The sequence below is a fragment of the Salmo salar genome, chromosome 05 (assembly GCF_965601325.2).
Source record: "Salmo salar chromosome 05, fSalSal1, whole genome shotgun sequence".
Lineage (NCBI taxonomy): Eukaryota > Metazoa > Chordata > Actinopteri > Salmoniformes > Salmonidae > Salmo > Salmo salar.
This window is the reverse complement of record NC_138295.1, coordinates 10,286,855-10,307,330: the sequence shown is the minus strand read 5'-3', so window position 1 is coordinate 10,307,330 and position 20,476 is coordinate 10,286,855. Positions and strand designations below refer to the sequence as shown.

Sequence of the window (20,476 nt, the reverse complement as noted above, 5' to 3'; positions counted from 1 at the left end):
GACCTTACAGTGAAATGCTGAATACAACAGGTGTAGTAGACCTCACAGTGAAATGCTGAATACAACAGGTGTAGACCTCACAGTGAAATGCTGAATACAACAGGTGTAGTAGACCTCACAGTGAAATGCTTACTTATGAGCCCCGAACCAACAGTGCAGTTTAAAAAAAAATATGGATAAGAATAAGAGATAAAAGTAACAAGTAATTAAAGAGCAGCAGTACAAATATAACAATATATACAGGGTGGTGCCGGTACAGAGTTAATGTGCGGGGACACCGGTTAGTTGAGGTAGTATGTACATGTAGGTAGAGTTAATTAAAGTGACTATGCATAGATGACAACAGAGAGTGGCAGTGGTGTGGAGAGGGGAGGGGAGGGGGGACAATGCAAATAGTCTGGGTAGCCATTTGACTAGATGTTCAGGAGTCTTATGGCTTGGGGGTAGAAGCTGTTTAGAAGCCTCTTGGACATGGCGCTCCGGTACCGCTTACTGTGTGGTAGCAGAGAGAACAGTCTATGACTAGGGTGGCTGAAGTCTATGTCAATTTTTAGGGCCTCCCTCTGACACCGCCTGGTGTAGAGGTCCTGGATGGCAGGAAGCTTAGCCCCAGTGATGTACTGGGCTGTTCGCACTACCCTCTGTAGTGCCTTGCAGTCGGAGGCCGAGCAGTTGCCATACCAGGCAGTGATGCAACCAGTCAGGATGCTCTCGATGTTGCAGCTGTAGAAGCTTTTGAGGATCTGGTGACCCATGCCAAATCTTTCAGTCTCCTGAATAGGTTTTGTCGTGCCTTCTTCGCGACTGTCTTGGTGTGCTTGGACCATGTTAGTTTGTTGGTGATGTGGACACCAAGGAACTTGAAGCTCTCAACCTGCTCCACTACAGCCCCGTCGATGAGAATAGTGGCGTGCTCGGTCTTCCTTTTCCTGTAGTCCACAATCATCTCCTTTGTCTTGAGAGATCATAATTAATAACATCATAGGAGGGACCTAATCCTAGATCAGCACTCTTACTCTGACGCTTCATGAATAGTTTACTGGCCCTGGTCTAAGATAACAGGAAGTGCCAGCAGGTGTATGTGTAACAGGTGTCATTGTTGTATCCTAATAGTGTGTTTCTAATTTTAATCCTCCACATCCTGGGTGCGAAACAATGTAGGCTACATGTACGCGACCTCTTTGTTGGTCAGTGCTCTGCTCCCCCGCGACCCAAAACGCGCGTGACCACACATCGTTGTTGCTTCTACGGGTGACTATAAAGTCCAAACATGTTCCTGTTTGCCATCAAAAGGCGATTTTACTAACGGGTTGTTTTCGTTCTTGCCGCAGAGCGCGCATCAGGTGGTTATTCTCAGGTGGTCAGACCCACCGTCGTTATTTTAATATAGAGCTTATCCAAAAATGACGGATGCAGAAATAACGTTTTTACCGGTGGGGCAGGATAATGAGAGATTCGGAAGTAACCTGCTCGACAATAAAAAGCTGACCCGCCTATACTGCATGAATGGCGGACATCATCTGCAGATTCTCCCGGATGGGACCGTGGAAGGCAAGAGGGACGAGAATGACGTTCACAGTAAAAACAGAAATACTATAATATTTCAGTGGATTTTGTTTAACAAATGAACAAAAATACTACTGTATGTAAATAATACAAACATCTGTTATTAATTCGGCTATTATTTAGTTTATTGAATTGTCCATCCAATCAAGAAATTTATATTTATCTGCATAATTAACTTTATATTCAACTGTAATACATTTATGTTCATGCATGCTCTAATGGTTTGCAAAAGTTCACAATCGACCTAAAATAATGGACATTTCCAGGCTGTTAAACTTCAGAAAAGATAATCATCAGTCTCCCACACTGTAATAATGTCCCATAATAATTGTATGGCTCAATAACAAGGACAGTGTATGTGTGAATTATGTGTGAATGACTGAAAGCCGATCTCTATAGATGGTCGGAATGTGTGGGATATATTTAGGCTGCAACAACACAGCTGTTTATGCGGTCTGAAAAGATGCTGACATAGATCTCTTCACAAGTACTCTCGCAGATTTGCAGACAATGTTATTAGTAATATGTTACAGTTATTAAAAGCTCCCAGTTGCATAACATCTAGCATTCATACTGAGGCTATTGAGATGACCGTTTTCTCAAAGCAAAGTCTCTGAATGTTGCATAATGACATGATAACCAAACAGCGACAACAACAAAGGTAGCTAACCCCAGTGTTTGAAATAGTAACCAACTTCCAGCATGCTTGTCTACTTGACTTTATTTCGGTTTGTCCTTCTCGTTTGTGTCTATTTGTTATCGTGTGGAATTTAATTTTTAAGCATGGTTGGAATGCTTGTCGTGAACTTATTTTGTTAGTTTGTCCTCCTGTGTGTGGGGGCTCTGTCTTTGTCAATCTGACGTTGCCTTGTACCCTTTCCTTGTCTTAGCGGTCCTGAGGGTGAAATCTGTGGACCATGGTGTGGTTGTCATCCAGGGGACAGAGGCAGGACGCTACTTGGCCATGAGCAGTGAAGGAAAGCTATACAGTTCAGTGAGTATTAAACTGTCTGTATGACCTCATCACCCTCCCTAACTAACCTAGCCATAAAAGTCACAGAAACGGTGCTGTTTTAACATTGGTGTTAACACATGCATTTAGGATAGTGATAGGAGACATTTACAATTATTATCCTTCAAAGCATTATTTTACATCATTCAAACTGTTTAGGACTATCTATAGCCTTTTAAAATGTAACCTTTATTTAACTAGGCAAGTTAGTTAAGAACAAATTCTTATTTACAATGACGGCCTACCCTGGATGACGCTGGGCCAATTGTGCACCGCTCTATGGGACTCCCAATCACGGCCAGTTGTGATACAGCCTGGAATTGAACCAGGGTGTCTGTAGTGACTCCTCTAGCACTGAGATGCAGTGCCGTAGACCACTGCACCATTCGGGAGCCCACCCCCAGAACCTTACCAATCTGTTTTGGATTACCTAGAGCCTTTGACCACCCACAGGTAATCTAATCAACGATCAGCATATGTTTGTGATGACTAAGTAGTCTGACTATCTGGCTTTCTGTCTCTCCCATATAGTCGATAGTAACTGATCAGTGTTATTTCCTGGAGAAGATGGAGGTGAACCACTACAACACCTACCAGGCCCAGAAGTACCAAGACAGGAGTTGGTACGTGGGACTGAAGAAGAACGGGAAACCCAAACTTGGCTCCAGAACCCACATAGGGCAGAAGGCCATCTTCTTCTTGCCACGGCGGTTGGAAGGCACAGGGGAGTGAAGGGTGTAACAGGGGTGCATCTGAAATGGCCAAATGTAGTGCACTATATTGGGAATAGGGTGCCATTTTAGACACATCCATTCCAAGGTGCTCAGTGGGAAATTGCAGGCAAACAGACAGGCTAATCAAACCGTATTTTAAATGTAAACTAGTACTGAAGCTTGAGTTGCAGGTTATAACAGCAGTTATGCTTTCACCGACCTGTTATAGATGCTGTCATCTGTATAAACTATTATAGCTATATGATGGACATCTGACTGGTAGAATCATGCTAAAACTTGACCAAATGATTCATTCCACTCCACGCTATAACTGCAATCTACTTTATGCTGCTAACTAGACATCTAGAATGTATATCTTTGTTGATGACTAATGCCCACTGTGGTCCTCTGTAGCTCAGTTGGTAGAGCACGGCGTTTGCAACGCCAGGATAGTGGGTTTGATTCCTGGGACCAGCCGTACTTAAAATGTATGCACACATTACTGTCAATCGCTTTAGATAAGTGTCTGCTAAATGGCATATATTTAAATGTAATATCAAATATTGAATCATGACAACACTAATGATATGTAGCCTATATATGGAAATGAGTAGTGTCTCTCACCAGCCAGTTGTTATAGAAAGCTGATGGAAAAGGTATCAGAAACTGTACATTGAAAACCATTAAAAGAAAAACAATGGGAACTGTAGCAGTTGGTGTCGGGTCATTGTGTCTTTCAACCACAAGGTGTCAGTGCTGTACAACATTTTACAATAAGCCTTAAATCTCTGGCAAAGCCTGCACACAAAACCTGGAATAGAGATCTGTCTCGCTTTTGAAAGTGACATTTATTAGACATTAAGCTTTTTACAGTTTAAAACAATATCTCATAACAATAAAATCCCAAGGATGCAGCTGTACTATTTCACACAGAGACCAGAGAAATGTGTGTCTAGGACTGGGTTTGGATTGTAGCTGTGCTGTACCATTCCACATTAAGGGCTAAGCAAGAAATCGAAACAACTGGTTTAAAACAGACTGGCTGGCATACAGGGTGATCCAACAGCATGTTTGAGATCATTTACAGTTAACAATATGCCAACAATTGCCTAAAGAGAAAGATCGACAAGTAAGAGTATAATTGCTCGTCTTCTTACTAAATCCAATTAGTACGGTCATAGACCAGTTATAAATTGCCATTTCACCCTTATGAAAGCTCTATACTCACTGACTACAGGTACTACCATTTGGTCGTGTATTGTTGATTTCATTGGGAGGAACTCCCTGGCATTTTATTAGTAAGTTTCTAAAAGTGCACCTGCTTACATTCTCTGATAGCATCATAGTTTTTCCATACGTAAGGTTTTTTTCTCTCTACACAAAACTGTATGACTTGTACAACAAAAACACTTTGGACAAAATCTTTACCTTAAGATGTGCACATACGATACCTTACGTTTGAGGTAGGTGCGCATATAAAAAGGTAGGATTCTGTCTTATAGGAATAATTCATGATGACAAATTTTAGCAAAGAACTCTGCCCTCTACTGGCTAGAAATAAGGGCAACGCTTCATATGAAGCCAACAGGTATAGCGCATTATTACTTGTTATAAGCATGTAGAAAACGTCAATGTTTTATTACAAACTCAGAAATTGTAATACCATATGTGACTATTTTTTTCCCATCTCATGATTACTATGAGCTGGTGACTACTATGAACATAAAGGTGTTACAAGTGCTTATGACAAGTCTTATAATGCATTACGACTGCATCGTAATGCATTCCACTTGTGGGCTTTGAATAAAGTATTAGTATTAGTGAAATAAGACTGATCCCTTGAGGTGCAGGTGCATGCTAATACACTACCATCAAATGATATAAGGCAATACACATACATTACAGACTGAAAAATGTCAAATAGCACTTAACATTCGCCACTAAAGAGTACATACTATCATTATCCATTAATTACGTTTTTCAAATAAAATAAAACAATTGATGTATTTAATTCCTGAATGTTACAAGAGTTGTATTCATCAAGATTGTGTTTTTTTCCCCATCCTGCTGTGTTGTGATGGTTATCTGAGGAGTTTGGTTTTAGACTTCTGCAGTTTTGTTGCTGTTTGTCGGTATGACGCTTTTCAAACATCCAGGATTCTCTATCCAGATTCAGGTCAGATCGAGGATTCTCTATCCAGATTCAGGTCAGATCCAGGATTCTCTATCCAGATTCAGGTCAGATCCAGGATTCTCTATCCAGATTCAGGTCAGATCGAGGATTCTCTATCCAGATTCAGGGGCGTTTTGTTTATTCAAAAAGCAGCTGTGGAAAGTGAACAGGAGATAAGTTAATGGTGGAGATCAGTATCTCTGTAGGAGAAAGGGTGGTTTACTATGCACCATGTTTGTTTATGGTATATTTACATGTAACCAGACTACATTGGAAGGAAACTAGTGAGTGGAGAAAATCTATATGATTTGATAGATTAGTAATACCTGTATTTCTTAATAAAGGACCAGGCTTATGATTTGATAAGGTCGTATTCTGCTGTAACACAGGAATGTTGTGTGAATTAGGGCCTCACCTTCAGTAGATGAACAGGACTCTCGTTCGAGGAAGTGTGGCGTAAGTAGGGTCGGCCATTTTGCGAACCCGGGAGTAGTTGACGAACCCTCTGACGAACAGCATGAAGCCTGGAGAGTCACAGACAAACAACAGCATGAAGCCTGGAGAGTCACAGACAGACAGACAAACAGCATGAAGCCTGGAGAGTCACAGACAGACAGACAACAGCATGAAGCCTGGAGAGTCACAGACAGACAGACAACAGCATGAAGCCTGGAGAGTCACAGACAGACAGACAACAGCATGAAGCCTGGAGAGTCACAGACAGACAGACAACAGCATGAAGCCTGGAGAGTCACAGACAGACAGACAGACAGACAACAGCATGAAGCCTGGAGAGTCACAGACAAACAACAGCATGAAGCCTGGAGAGTCACAGACAAACAACAGCATGAAGCCTGGAGAGTCACAGACAGACAACAGCATGAAGCCTGGAGAGTCACAGACAGACAACAGCATGAAGCCTGGAGAGTCACAGACAAACAACAGCATGAAGCCTGGAGAGTCACAGACAGACAACAGCATGAAGCCTGGAGAGTCACAGACAGACAACAGCATGAAGCCTGGAGAGTCATAGACAGACAGACAAACAACAGCATGAAGCCTGGAGAGTCACAGACAGACAACAGCATGAAGCCTGGAGAGTCACAGACAGACAACAGCATGAAGCCTGGAGAGTCACAGACAGACAGACAGACAACAGCATGAAGCCTGGAGAGTCACAGACAGACAGACAGACAACAGCATGAAGCCTGGAGAGTCACAGACAGACAGACAGACAACAGCATGAAGCCTGGAGAGTCACAGACAGACAGACAGACAACAGCATGAAGCCTGGAGAGTCACAGACAGACAACAGCATGAAGCCTGGAGAGTCACAGACAGACAGACAGACAACAGCATGAAGCCTGGAGAGTCACAGACAGACAGACAGACAACAGCATGAAGCCTGGAGAGTCACAGACAGACAACAGCATGAAGCCTGGAGAGTCACAGACAGACAACAGCATGAAGCCTGGAGAGTCACAGACAGACAGACAACAGCATGAAGCCTGGAGAGTCACAGACAGACAGACAGACAGACAACAGCATGAAGCCTGGAGAGTCACAGACAAACAGACAACAGCATGAAGCCTGGAGAGTCACAGACAGACAGACAGATAGACAAACAGCATGAAGCCTGGAGAGTCACAGACAAACAACAGCATGAAGCCTGGAGAGTCACAGACAGACAGACAACAGCATGAAGCCTGGAGAGTCACAGACAGACAACAGCATGAAGCCTGGAGAGTCACAGACAGACAGACAACAGCATGAAGCCTGGAGAGTCACAGACAGACAACAGCATGAAGCCTGGAGAGTCACAGACAGACAACAGCATGAAGCCTGGAGAGTCACAGACAGACAACAGCATGAAGCCTGGAGAGTCACAGACAGACAACAGCATGAAGCCTGGAGAGTCACAGACAAACAACAGCATGAAGCCTGGAGAGTCACAGACAAACAACAGCATGAAGCCTGGAGAGTCACAGACAAACAACATGAAGCCTGGAGAGTCACAGACAGATAGACAAACAGCATGAAGCCTGGAGAGTCACAGACAAACAACAGCATGAAGCCTGGAGAGTCACAGACAGACAACAGCATGAAGCCTGGAGAGTCACAGACAGACAACAGCATGAAGCCTGGAGAGTCACAGACAGACAACAGCATGAAGCCTGGAGAGTCACAGACAGACAACAGCATGAAGCCTGGAGAGTCACAGACAGACAGACAACAGCATGAAGCCTGGAGAGTCATAGACAGACAGACAGACAACAGCATGAAGCCTGGAGAGTCACAGACAAACAGACAACAGCATGAAGCCTGGAGAGTCACAGACAAACAACAGCATGAAGCCTGGAGAGTCACAGACAAACAACAGCATGAAGCCTGGAGAGTCACAGACAGACAGACAACAGCATGAAGCCTGGAGAGTCACAGACAAACAGACAACAGCATGAAGCCTGGAGAGTCATAGACAGACAGACAGACAGACAGACAACAGCATGAAGCCTGGAGAGTCACAGACAGACAGACAGACAGACAACAGCATGAAGCCTGGAGAGTCACAGACAGACAGACAGACAACAGCATGAAGCCTGGAGAGTCACAGACAGACAGACAGACAGACAACAGCATGAAGCCTGGAGAGTCACAGACAGACAGACAGACAACAGCATGAAGCCTGGAGAGTCACAGACAGACAGACAACAGCATGAAGCCTGGAGAGTCACAGACAGACAGACAGACAGACAACAGCATGAAGCCTGGAGAGTCACAGACAGACAGACAACAGCATGAAGCCTGGAGAGTCACAGACAGACAGACAGACAGACAACAGCATGAAGCCTGGAGAGTCATAGACAGACAGACAGACAACAGCATGAAGCCTGGAGAGTCATAGACAGACAGACAGACAACAGCATGAAGCCTGGAGAGTCACAGACAGACAGACAACAGCATGAAGCCTGGAGAGTCACAGACAAACAGACAGACAACAGCATGAAGCCTGGAGAGTCACAGACAGACAGACAGACAACAGCATGAAGCCCGGAGAGTCACAGACAGACAACAGCATGAAGCCTGGAGAGTCACAGACAGACAGACAACAGCATGAAGCCTGGAGAGTCACAGACAGACAGACAACAGCATGAAGCCTGGAGAGTCACAGACAAACAACAGCATGAAGCCTGGAGAGTCACAGACAGACAGACAACAGCATGAAGCCTGGAGAGTCACAGACAGACAGACAACAGCATGAAGCCTGGAGAGTCACAGACAGACAGACAACAGCATGAAGCCTGGAGAGTCACAGACAGACAGACAACAGCATGAAGCCTGGAGAGTCACAGACAGACAGACAACAGCATGAAGCCTGGAGAGTCACAGACAAACAACAGCATGAAGCCTGGAGAGTCACAGACAAACAACAGCATGAAGCCTGGAGAGTCACAGACAGACAGACAGACAGACAACAGCATGAAGCCTGGAGAGTCACAGACAGACAGACAAACAACAGCATGAAGCCTGGAGAGTCACAGACAGACAGACAACAGCATGAAGCCTGGAGAGTCACAGACAGACAGACAACAGCATGAAGCCTGGAGAGTCATAGACAGACAGACAGACAACAGCATGAAGCCTGGAGAGTCACAGACAGACAGACAGACAGACAACAGCATGAAGCCTGGAGAGTCATAGACAGACAGACAGACAGACACGCATGAAGCCTGGAGAGTCATAGACAGACAGACAGACAACAGCATGAAGCCTGGAGAGTCACAGACAGACAGACAGACAGACAGACAGACACGCATGAAGCCTGGAGAGTCACAGACAGACAGACAACAGCATGAAGCCTGGAGAGTCACAGACAGACAGACAGACAACAGCATGAAGCCTGGAGAGTCACAGACAAACAGACAGACAACAGCATGAAGCCTGGAGAGTCACAGACAGACAACAGCATGAAGCCTGGAGAGTCACAGACAGACAACAGCATGAAGCCTGGAGAGTCACAGACAAACAACATGAAGCCTGGAGAGTCACAGACAGACAACAGCATGAAGCCTGGAGAGTCACAGACAAACAACAGCATGAAGCCTGGAGAGTCACAGACAGACAACAGCATGAAGCCTGGAGAGTCACAGACAGATAGACAGACAACAGCATGAAGCCTGGAGAGTCATAGACAGACAGACAAACAACAGCATGAAGCCTGGAGAGTCACAGACAAACAACAGCATGAAGCCTGGAGAGTCACAGACAGACAACAGCATGAAGCCTGGAGAGTCACAGACAGACAACAGCATGAAGCCTGGAGAGTCACAGACAGACAGACAGACAACAGCATGAAGCCTGGAGAGTCACAGACAGACAACAGCATGAAGCCTGGAGAGTCACAGAAGACAGACAACAGCATGAAGCCTGGAGAGTCACAGACAGACAGACAACAGCATGAAGCCTGGAGAGTCACAGACAGACAGACAACAGCATGAAGCCTGGAGAGTCACAGACAGACAGACAACAGCATGAAGCCTGGAGAGTCACAGACAGACAGACAACAGCATGAAGCCTGGAGAGTCACAGACAGACAGACAACAGCATGAAGCCTGGAGAGTCACAGACAGACAACAGCATGAAGCCTGGAGAGTCACAGACAAACAACAGCATGAAGCCTGGAGAGTCACAGACAGATAGACAAACAGCATGAAGCCTGGAGAGTCACAGACAGACAACAGCATGAAGCCTGGAGAGTCACAGACAGACAAACAACAGCATGAAGCCTGGAGAGTCACAGACAGACAACAGCATGAAGCCTGGAGAGTCACAGACAAACAACAGCATGAAGCCTGGAGAGTCACAGACAGACAGACAACAGCATGAAGCCTGGAGAGTCACAGACAGACAGACAGACAACAGCATGAAGCCTGGAGAGTCACAGACAGACAGACAGACAACAGCATGAAGCCTGGAGAGTCACAGACAGACATTAAATCATTCATTCAAATTGAGCTCAGACTTAAGCTCCACTTACCCAAAGCCAGGAAGACCCACCACAACCAGTACTGCCCATCAAAGTAGCCAGGGAAGTAGGTGGAAAACTGGAACGTTCAACAGACAGTAAAATAACATTAGGGGACCAGTCGTACACACAATAGCATCCCAAAGCATTTAGGGCTGGGCTGGAACAAAAGCCTGAACTCCCCGTAGTACTCCAGGACCAGTGTTGTAAAGAACAAAGAGGTGATGTGTGTTGATCTTACCCGGACTATGAGAACCCATTTGATGAGAGACAGGCCGAACCCAGAGATGGCGCCGTAGCGACCGGCTGCAGAAGTGGTCAGACAGAAGGACAGGAAGAAACCAATCCAGTTGAACAGGAATGCCACTGGAGACAAGAGAGGACAATCAATCAATCAATCAATCATAGATCACCAATAAGAAGAGGCTCATCAGTTAACCTGTTAGGGCTAGGGGGCAGTATTGACACGGCTGGATAAAAAACGTACCCGATTTAATCTGGTTACTACTCCTGCCCAGTAACTAGAATATGCATATAATTATTGGCTTTGGATAGAAAACACCCTAAAGTTTCTAAAACTGTTTGAATGGTGTCTGTGAGTATAACAGAACTCATATGGCAGGCCAAAACCTGAGAAGATTTCAAGCAGGAAGTGGCCTGTCTGAGAAGTAGTGTTTCATCTTGGCTCTTTTTATTGAAGACTCAGGATCTGTGCAATAACGTGACACTTCCTACGTCTTCCATAGGGTCTCAGAGCCCGGGAAAAAGTTGAACGATATCGAGGCAGGCTCTGGCTGAAACACTTTATCGCTTTTGGCAAGTGGCCACTCAGAGGACAATGGGCTTAGGCGCGTGCCCGCTTCGACCGAATGCTTTATTTTCCTTTGTCTGTTTATCTAAACGCAGATTCCCGGTCGGAATATTATCGCTTTTTTATGAGAAAAATGGCATAAAAATTGATTTTAAACAGCGGTTGACATGCTTCGAAGTACGGTAATGGAATATTTAGAATTCTTTTGTCACGAATTGCGCCATGCTCGTCACCCTTATTTACCCTTTAGGATAGTGTCTAGAACGCACAAACAAAACGCCGCTGTTTGGATATAACTATGGATTATTTTGGACCAAACCAACATTTGTTATTGAAGTAGAAGTCCTGGGAGTGCATTCTGACGAAGACAACAAAGGTAATAACATTTTTCTTATAGTAAATCTGACTTTGATGAGTGCTAAACCTGCTGGGTGTCTAAATAGCTAGCCCTGTGATGCCGGGCTATCTACTGAGAATATTGCAAAATGTGCTTTCACCGAAAAGCTATTTTAAAATCGGACATATCGAGTGCATAGAGGAGTTCTGTATCTATAATTCTTAAAATAATTGTTATGCTTTTTGTGAACGTTTATCGTGAGTAATTTAGTAAATTCACCGGCAGTGTTCGGTGGGAATGCTAGTCACATGCTAGTCACATGCTAATGTAAAAAGCTGGTTTTTGATATAAATATGAACTTGATTGAACAAAACATGCATGTATTGTATAACATAATGTCCTAGGGTTGTCATCTGATGAAGATCATCAAAGGTTAGTGCTGCATTTAGCTGTGGTTTGGGTTTATGTGACATATGCTAGCTTGAAAAATGGGTGTCTGATTATTTCTGGCTCGGTACTCTGCTGACATAATCTAATGTTTTGCTTTCGTTGTAAAGCCTTTTTGAAATCGGACAGTGTGGTTAGATTAACGAGAGTCTTATCTTTAAAATGGTGTAAAATAGTCATATTTTTGAAAAATTGAAGTAATATCATATCTAAGGTATTTGAATAACGCGCCACAGGATTCAACTGGCTGTTGAGTAGCGTCCCACCTAGCCCATAGAGGTTAACATGCTTGTCGTTCACCACACATAGACCATGATGCTTTGTGAAAGATTACACAACAGCTTTTCTAATTGCACAGAATTCCACCTCATGACAAGTCCCTGGCATGGCTTAATGTCGTTGCTTTGTTTAGTGTACCCATGAACCCACGAGATGCAGACAGATATTGTCTGTCCATAACAACAACTACACAGTACAGGAAACAGAGAGAAGACTTACTGAAGAAGGTGAGCATAAAGATGCCATCATTCCCTATGCGCAGCTGGTCAGCATCGTCAAAGTCATCCTCCTGAAGGGAGAAAAAGGAAATGTACGTTTTGGTTGTCAGACAACTTCCAATGATGATGGTCAAAATGTGTTTATTTAGGATGCAGGCTCTCACAATAATAAATACTAGTGAATCTGGAGTTATCAATGCCTGAACAATGAATACCGCTGTGAAAGGACAGACATACCACGACCCTGCCAGGGACCAGAGGGATGCCGGTCTCAGCTTTGGTCCTCTCTGCTTCATCATAGGAGGGCAGTGTGGTAGCCACGTTGTAGGACGGGGGGTTGGGGAACCTGCCTGCATCCTCCTTGTAGTCAAAGAACGCTGCAGGGGAAATGGAAAGGTGCAGAAAACGTGACGCAGCACATCACTGTTGGCTAGTAGCAAGGTGAATGATGGGAGCTCACTAAAACACCACAGCTTTATACTGTATATTACAATATTCAATTCCTGACTTGCGTATGAAACCGTCCTCAACCCCATATGAGATGAGTCAATATATTGCCAGTTACTGTGTGTAGTGCTATGGATGGACAGAGGCCAATTACCTGCATTGGCAGCTGAGATGCTGCTGTAGGGGGGAGGGGCATCCAGGACAGCTGCTGGCTCCTCCTGAGGGGGTTGGGCTGCTGCTGGCTCCTCCTCATTCACCAGCTGGATGCAACACACACACACACACACACAGTGGGATGATGCTGATGTTGCACTATTCTGGCCGTCAGACAAATTGACTGGCAACACCCCATCAGTGACATGACAGGAACCTTTGATACCTGAGGGGTATACTACAATGCAGGATCAATGAGTTAGCCAGCTAACTTTGATAATTAACAAGAAATAACTACAGGTGCCTACATACAGAGCCTTCAGAAAGTATTCAAACCCCTTGACTTTTTACACACTTTGTTGTGTTACAGCCTGAATTTACAATTGATTAAATGTAGATGTTGTGTCACTAGCCTACACACAATACCCCATAATGTTAAAGTGGAATGATATTTTTCCAAATTAATAAAAAAATGAAAATCTGAAATGTCTTCAGTCAATAGATATTCAACCCCGTGTTATGGCAAGCCTAAATAAATTCATTAGTAAACATAATGAGTAGCATGGTCTCACTGTGTGCAGTAAGTGTTTAACATGATTAGGGTTGCAAAGGGTCGGAAACTTCCGGTAAATTTCCGGAATTTCCCCAGAACTTTTCATGTGAAGTTAAGCCCTGGAATTTTGGGAATTTTGCTGAAATTCATTAAAAAAAAGTTAGCTGATAACAGTGAACGTTTTTTGTGGGATACACATAAGGCAATTCTAGGTCTTGTGGCATATTTTGGTTAAACTATCCCGAATTTAATGGAATTGCAACCCTCTGCATGCACAGTGCATTCTTCCATCACATGTACAGTGCATTCTTCCATCACATGTACAGTGCATTCTTCCATCACATGCACAGTGCATTCTTCCATCACATGTACAGTGAATTCTTCCATCACATGCACAGTGCATTCTTCCATCACATGTACAGTGCATTCTTCCATCACATGCACAGTGCATTCTTCCATCACATGTACAGTGCATTCTTCCATCACATGTACAGTGCATTCTTCCATCACATGTACAGTGAATTCTTCCATCACATGTACAGCTGATTCTCAAGATCTTGCACACTAATGAGATGCTATTGAGCCCACACTACTACACTGTCTGAGCCAAAGACTAAATGCTTTGATTACAATACTGTGTGGGCTGAATATATTTTATACGACATGTGATATTTTTGTTAACTAGTAAATAGTAGCTTACAGCAAAGTGTGTTTAAATAATTTCTAACAACAATTTCTGCTAGCTAGTTTTTGCTACCATGTGGGTTTTACCTGGCTTGAGCCTGCTAACTGAGGAGTGTTAATTCACCTGTTTCCATACATGTTTCGTTTAAAAAAAAAAAAAAAAAGTATCTTACAAAGGAGTTGTTTATTCTAACTCTTTCACCATTTATCTGTACTTGGGTTTTTTTAAATTTCATTTTTACTTTTTTCTAATCTTACAGGAAAATGCCACGGGCACTAGCTGATACATGGAAACATTTCACTGCAGCTAATATAGAAGGAAAAGCTGTGTACATTTGCAAATACTGTGCCAAATCATATGTGAAGAATGCAACAAAGATGCAGAATCATCTGGCCAAGTGCATAAAGTTCCCTCAGCGCTCACAGCAAGCAACCTCTGACAAAAGTCCCTCTACTTCTATTCGAGGTGAAAATGATGAATCAGACACCTTATCGATAGCAACAGTCCATGGTCCTCTGGAATCAGAAGTTTTTTGGACTCAATGGAGGAATGTAGTCAGAGAAATGCTGATGAATGTCTTGCTCGAGCTGTGTATGCAACTGGTTCACCTCTGATGCTCACAGGCAATGTATATTGGAAGAGATTTCTGAATGTTCTTCGCCCAGCATACACCCCTCCAACCAGACATGCTTTATCTACTCATTTGCTGTTTGCTGGATGCAGAGTTCAGCAGAGTTCAAGTGAAGGTCAAGCAAATCATAGCGAAAGCAGACTGTATTGCAATCATCTCTGATGGGTGGTTGAATGTTTGTGGGCAAGGAATAATTAACTACATCATCTCCCCCCTCAACCAGTATTCTAAAAGAGCACAGACACAAGGGACAACAGACACACCGGTCTCTACATTGCAGATGAGCTGAAGGCAGTCATCAATGACCTTGGACCACAGAAGGTATTTGCACTGGTGACAGACAATGCTGCGAACATGAAGGCTGCTTGGTCTAAAGTGGAGGAATCCTATCCTCACATCACACCCATTGGCTGTGCTGCTCATGCATTGAATGTGCTCCTCAAGGACATCATGGCACTGAAAACAATGGATACACTCTACAAGAGAGCCAAGGAAATGGTTAGATATGTGAAGGTCCTCAAGTTATAGCAGCAATCTACCTCACCAAGCAAAGTGAGAAGAATAAGAGCACCACATTGAAGCTGCCCAGCAACACCCGTTGGGGTGGTGTTGTCATCATGTTTGACAGTCTCCTGGAGGGGAAGGAGTCTCTCCAAGAAATGGCCATATCACAGTCTGCCGATATGGACAGCCCCATCAAATCAAATTTTATTTGTCACATTCACGTGGTTAGCAGATGTTAATGTGAGTGTAGTGAAATGCTTGTGCTTCTAGTTCCGCCCGTGCAGTAATATCTAACAAGTAATCTAACAATTTCACAACAACTACCTTATACACACAAGTGTAAAGGAATGAATAAGAATATGTACATAAAAATATATGGACGAGTGAGAGGATCCTCCTGGATGTTGTATTTTGGGAGAGAGTGGTAAGCAGCCTGAAACTCCTGAAACCTATAGCAGTAGTCATTGCACGGATTGAGGGAGACAATGCCATCCTGTTTGATGTTCAGACTCTGCTTGCAGATGTAAGAGAAGAAATCCGTACTGCCCTGCCCACTTCACTGTTGCTCCAAGCAGAGGAAACTGCAGTTCTGAAATACATCAAAAAGTGTGAAGACTTATGCCTGAAGCCCTTCACGCCACAGCGTACATGTTGGACCTCATGTATGCTGGCAAGAGCACCCTGTCTGGTGCAGAGATCAACAAGGCCTATGGTGTCATCACTACAGTGTCTCGACACCTTGGCCTGGATGAGGGCAAGGTTCAGTCTGGCGATGTACACTTCAAGCAAGGGCTTTGGGATGGAGATGCAATATGGCAGTCATGCCAACATATTTCATCAGCCACCTGGTGGAAGGAACTTTGTGGATCTGAGGCTCTTTCCCCTGTTGCCTCCATCATCCTCCAAATCCCACCAACATCAGCCGCCTCAGAGTGCAACTGGTCCTTGTTTGGGAAAAGACACACAAAAGCACGCAACAGGCTGACCAATACAAGGGCCCATCTGGGCAAATTTGAGGCTTTTTGAGCCTGACAACAAGCCATCCTCAACAAGGTTGGAAAGTGACAGTGAAGATGAGGTGAACATTGAGAAGGTCCAGGGAGAAGACATGGAAGCCTGAGAGGAAGACAACCAAAGCTTTAGTTTCTAAATGTATGTTGAATACGTTTTTGGGGGATGCGATGGATCATTGGGGATCATTCAATATTCCCTTTTTTTTGTTGTTCAGTGAAATCATCCCATGTGAAGAGTCAACTCATTTAATTAAAGTCCAATTCGTAACTAAATTGTTTTTATTTAATCAAGAATTTAATCATATCTACTTATGATAAGGTAAAAGGTTTATGTTTCTGTCTCCATATGATATGGAAAATATATCCAATGCAAAAAAACATCTACATTTAAGTGGTATAAATATTACATATATTTCCATTCATTCACACAGAAATTTTCCACTTCTAAATATTCCCCAAAATGTGCAACCCTATTTGAAGGACTACCTCATCTCTGTGCCCCACACATACAATTATCTTTAAGGTCCCTCATTCGAGCTGTGAATTTCAAACACAGATTCAACCACAAAGACCTGGGAGGTTTTCCAATGCCTCACAAAGAAGGGTACCTATTGATAAATTGTTAAAAACAAAAACATTAAAATAACAGGCATTGAATATCCCTATGAGCATGGTGAAGTTATTAATTACACTTTGGATGGTGTATCAATACACCCAGTCATTAAAGGTACAGGCGTCTTTCCTAACTCAGTTGCCGGACAGGAAGGAAACTGCTCAGGAATTTCACCTTGAGGCCAATGGTGACCTTAAAACAGTTACAGAGTTTAACCTGTTGGGGGTAGGGGGCAGTATTGACACGGCCGGATAAAAAACGTACCCGATTTAATCTGGTTACTACTCCTGCCCAGTAACTAGAATATGCATATAATTATTGGCTTTGGATAGAAAACACCCTAAAGTTTCTAAAACTGTTTGAATGGTGTCTGTGAGTATAACAGAACTCATATGGCAGGCAAAAACCTGAGAGGATTCTGAACAGGAAGTGGCCTGTCTGACAAGTTGTTGTTCATCTTGGCTCTTTTTATTGAAGACTGAGGATCTTTGCTGTAACGTGACACTTCCTACGGCTCCCATAGGCTCTCAGAGCCCGGGAAAAAGCTGAATGATATCGAGGCAGCCTCTGGCTGAAACACATTATCGCTTTTGGCAAGTGGCCGATCAGAGGACAATGGGCTTAGGCGCGTGCCCGAGTCGACCCCATGCTTTATTTTCTTTTGTCTGTTTACCTAAATGCAGATTCCCGGTCGGAATATTATCGCTTTTTTACGAGAAAAATGGCATAAAAATGGATTTTAAACAGCGGTTGACATGCTTCGAAGTACGGTAATGGAATATTTAGAATTTTTTTGTCACGAAATGCGCCATTATCGTCACCCTTCTTTACCCTTTCGGATAGTGTCTTGAACGCACGAACAAAACGCCGCTATTTGGATATAACAATGGATTATTTGGGACCAAACCAACATTTGTTATCGAAGTAGAAGTCCTGGGAGTGCATTCTGACGAAGAACACCAAAGGTAATAACATTTTTCTAAAAGTAAATCTGACTTTGGTGAGTGCTAAACTTGCTGGGTGTCTAAATAGCTAGCCCTGTGATGCCGGGCTATCTACTTAGAATATTGCAAAATGTGCTTTCACCGAAAAGCTATTTTAAAATCGGACATATCGAGTGCATAGAGGAGTTCTGTATCTATAATTCTTAAAATAATTGTTATGCTTTTTGTGAACGTTTATCGTGAGTAATTTAGTAAATTCCCCGGAAGTTTGCGGGGGGGTATGCTAGTTCTGAACGTCACATGCTAATGTAAAAAGCTGGTTTTTGATATAAATATGAACTTGATTGAACAAAACATGCATGTATTGTATAACATAATGTCCTAGGTGTGTCATCTGATGAAGATCATCAAAGGTTAGTGCTGCATTTAGCTGTCTTCTGGGTTTTTGTGACATTATATGCTAGCTTGAAAAATGGGTGTCTGATTATTTCTGGCTGGGTACTCTGCTGACATAATCTAATGTTTTGCTTTCGTTGTAAAGCCTTTTTGAAATCGGACAGTGTGGTTAGATTAACGAGAGTCTTGTCTTTAAAATGGTGTAAAATAGTCATATGTTTGAGAAATTGAAGTAATAGCATTTCTAAGGTATTTGAATAACGCGCCACAGATTCCACTGGCTGTTACGTAGGTGGGACGATTTCGTCCCGCCGGCCCTAGAGAAGTTAATGGCTGTGATAGGAGAAAACTCAGGATGGATCAACATTGTAGTTACTCTACAATACTTACCTAATTGACAGAGTGAAAAGAAAGCCTGTACATAAACAATATCCCAAAACATGTCTCCTGTTTGCAATAAGGCACTAAAATAGGCTAAAACTGGAGAAGAAAAAAAATTGCAAATAAATTAATTTTATGTCCTGAAAACAAAGTGTTATGTTTGGGGCAAATCCAACAACACATCACTGAGTACCACTCTTCATATTTTCAAGTATGGTGGTGGCTGCATCATGTTATGGGTATGCTTGTCATCAGCAAGGACTAGGGAGGTTTTTTTTATGATAAAAAGAAACAGAATAGAGCTAAGCAAAATCCTAGAGGAAAACCTGGTTCTGTCTGCTTTCCAACAAACCCTGCGAGACAAATTCACTTTTCAGTAGGACAATAACCTAAAGCACAAGGCCAAATATACACTGGAGTTGCTTAACATGACAACATTGAATGTTACCAAGTGGCCTATTTACAGTTTTGAATCTGCTAGTAAATCTATGGCAAGACTTGAAAATGGCTGTCTAGCAATGATCAAGAACCAATTTGAGCTTGAAGAATTTAAAAAAGAATAATGGCCAAATATTGTACAATCCAGATGTGGAATGGTCTTAAGAGACTTACCTAGAAATACTTACAGCTGTACTCGCTGCCAAAGGTGAATATAACACATATCGACTCAGGGGGTTGAATAATAATCGAATTATTTTTTACAAAATGTTTGAGTAGTTTGTGTAGATCATTGACAAAATGTGGAAAAAATTAAGGGGTGTGAAGGCACTGGATACGTTTTTGGTTGTTGAATCAATTAGACCATGCCCATTTCAAGCTTGTCTCGGGAACAATCTTATTCCCGAATATTTAGGCGAGTTAGCTGGCTAACTAATTGATCCTGATTTGTGGTATACCTCTGTGGCATTAGTCTCAGATTGGTTGTCGACACCTATCAATGAATGTAGGCCTGCTGGTAGTGTGTTCTTGTGCAATCTTGATAGATTTGAATATCACTACTATGATTATGGTTGGTAACTAGCTAGGTATCTAGTTAACGTTAGCGGATTAGCCTTTCAACGGCCTAATAGGGTGGGACATGTCAACAGTTAGGTCGTCATAACAAATGGGCCTGTAGTTAGTTAGCTAAATGAGTTATACTAACTAGCTAACTACACTTAACCACCATAAAACGAGTTAGCAAGCGAACGTGTTAACCGTAACTGTCAAGTTAAATGTTGAAGAAACAATGAGCTACAACGTTAGCAAAACTGGGCCCAAAGTCAAAACGACGTTTCGTTTTCCAATGCGAATTTTATTGGTTATAAAAAAAAAATAAACTTACCTCCTGATATCTAACGTTGCTGATTTGCTCGGCCATCCTGGATGGACGTTGAGTGTTTGAAAATGATCACTTGTTTGGCAAACTGTGCGCTGAATATAATATTGATACGCTAAGATTGAAACTAGCACAGGTCCGCCATCTCCCTCCCTTCCTTCCTTCCAGGTCTGGTGTCGTTCCTCCTCTGGTGTCATGTGATCCAGTGGAACTCAACACGACGTACCTAGCTATAACGTTACGAATATATAACAAATAC

The 20,476-nt window shown here is 43.1% G+C and overlaps 2 protein-coding genes across 2 annotated transcripts; one reads left to right on the top strand and one right to left on the bottom strand.

The window, feature by feature from the left end:
- Positions 1 to 1,358: 1,358 nt before the first annotated feature.
- Positions 1,359 to 3,999, top strand: fgf1 (fibroblast growth factor 1). The gene is given in 3 exon segments (NM_001141904.1): positions 1,359 to 1,578; positions 2,457 to 2,560; positions 3,110 to 3,999. Coding segments are annotated over 3 exon segments (480 nt in total). The 5' UTR covers positions 1,359 to 1,403; the 3' UTR covers positions 3,311 to 3,999.
- Positions 4,000 to 4,120: 121 nt separating this feature from the next.
- On the bottom strand, positions 4,121 to 20,474 carry LOC106604226 (NEDD4 family-interacting protein 1). The gene is made up of 8 exons (XM_014198680.3): positions 20,224 to 20,474; positions 13,181 to 13,286; positions 12,817 to 12,956; positions 12,581 to 12,650; positions 10,729 to 10,853; positions 10,500 to 10,566; positions 5,880 to 5,988; positions 4,121 to 5,617 (listed from the first exon to the last, which is right to left on the bottom strand). Exons 1-7 carry the CDS (start codon positions 20,257 to 20,259, stop codon positions 5,882 to 5,884), a joined length of 651 nt encoding a protein of 216 aa, XP_014054155.1. The 5' UTR covers positions 20,260 to 20,474; the 3' UTR covers positions 4,121 to 5,617; positions 5,880 to 5,881.
- Positions 20,475 to 20,476: the final 2 nt, after the last annotated feature.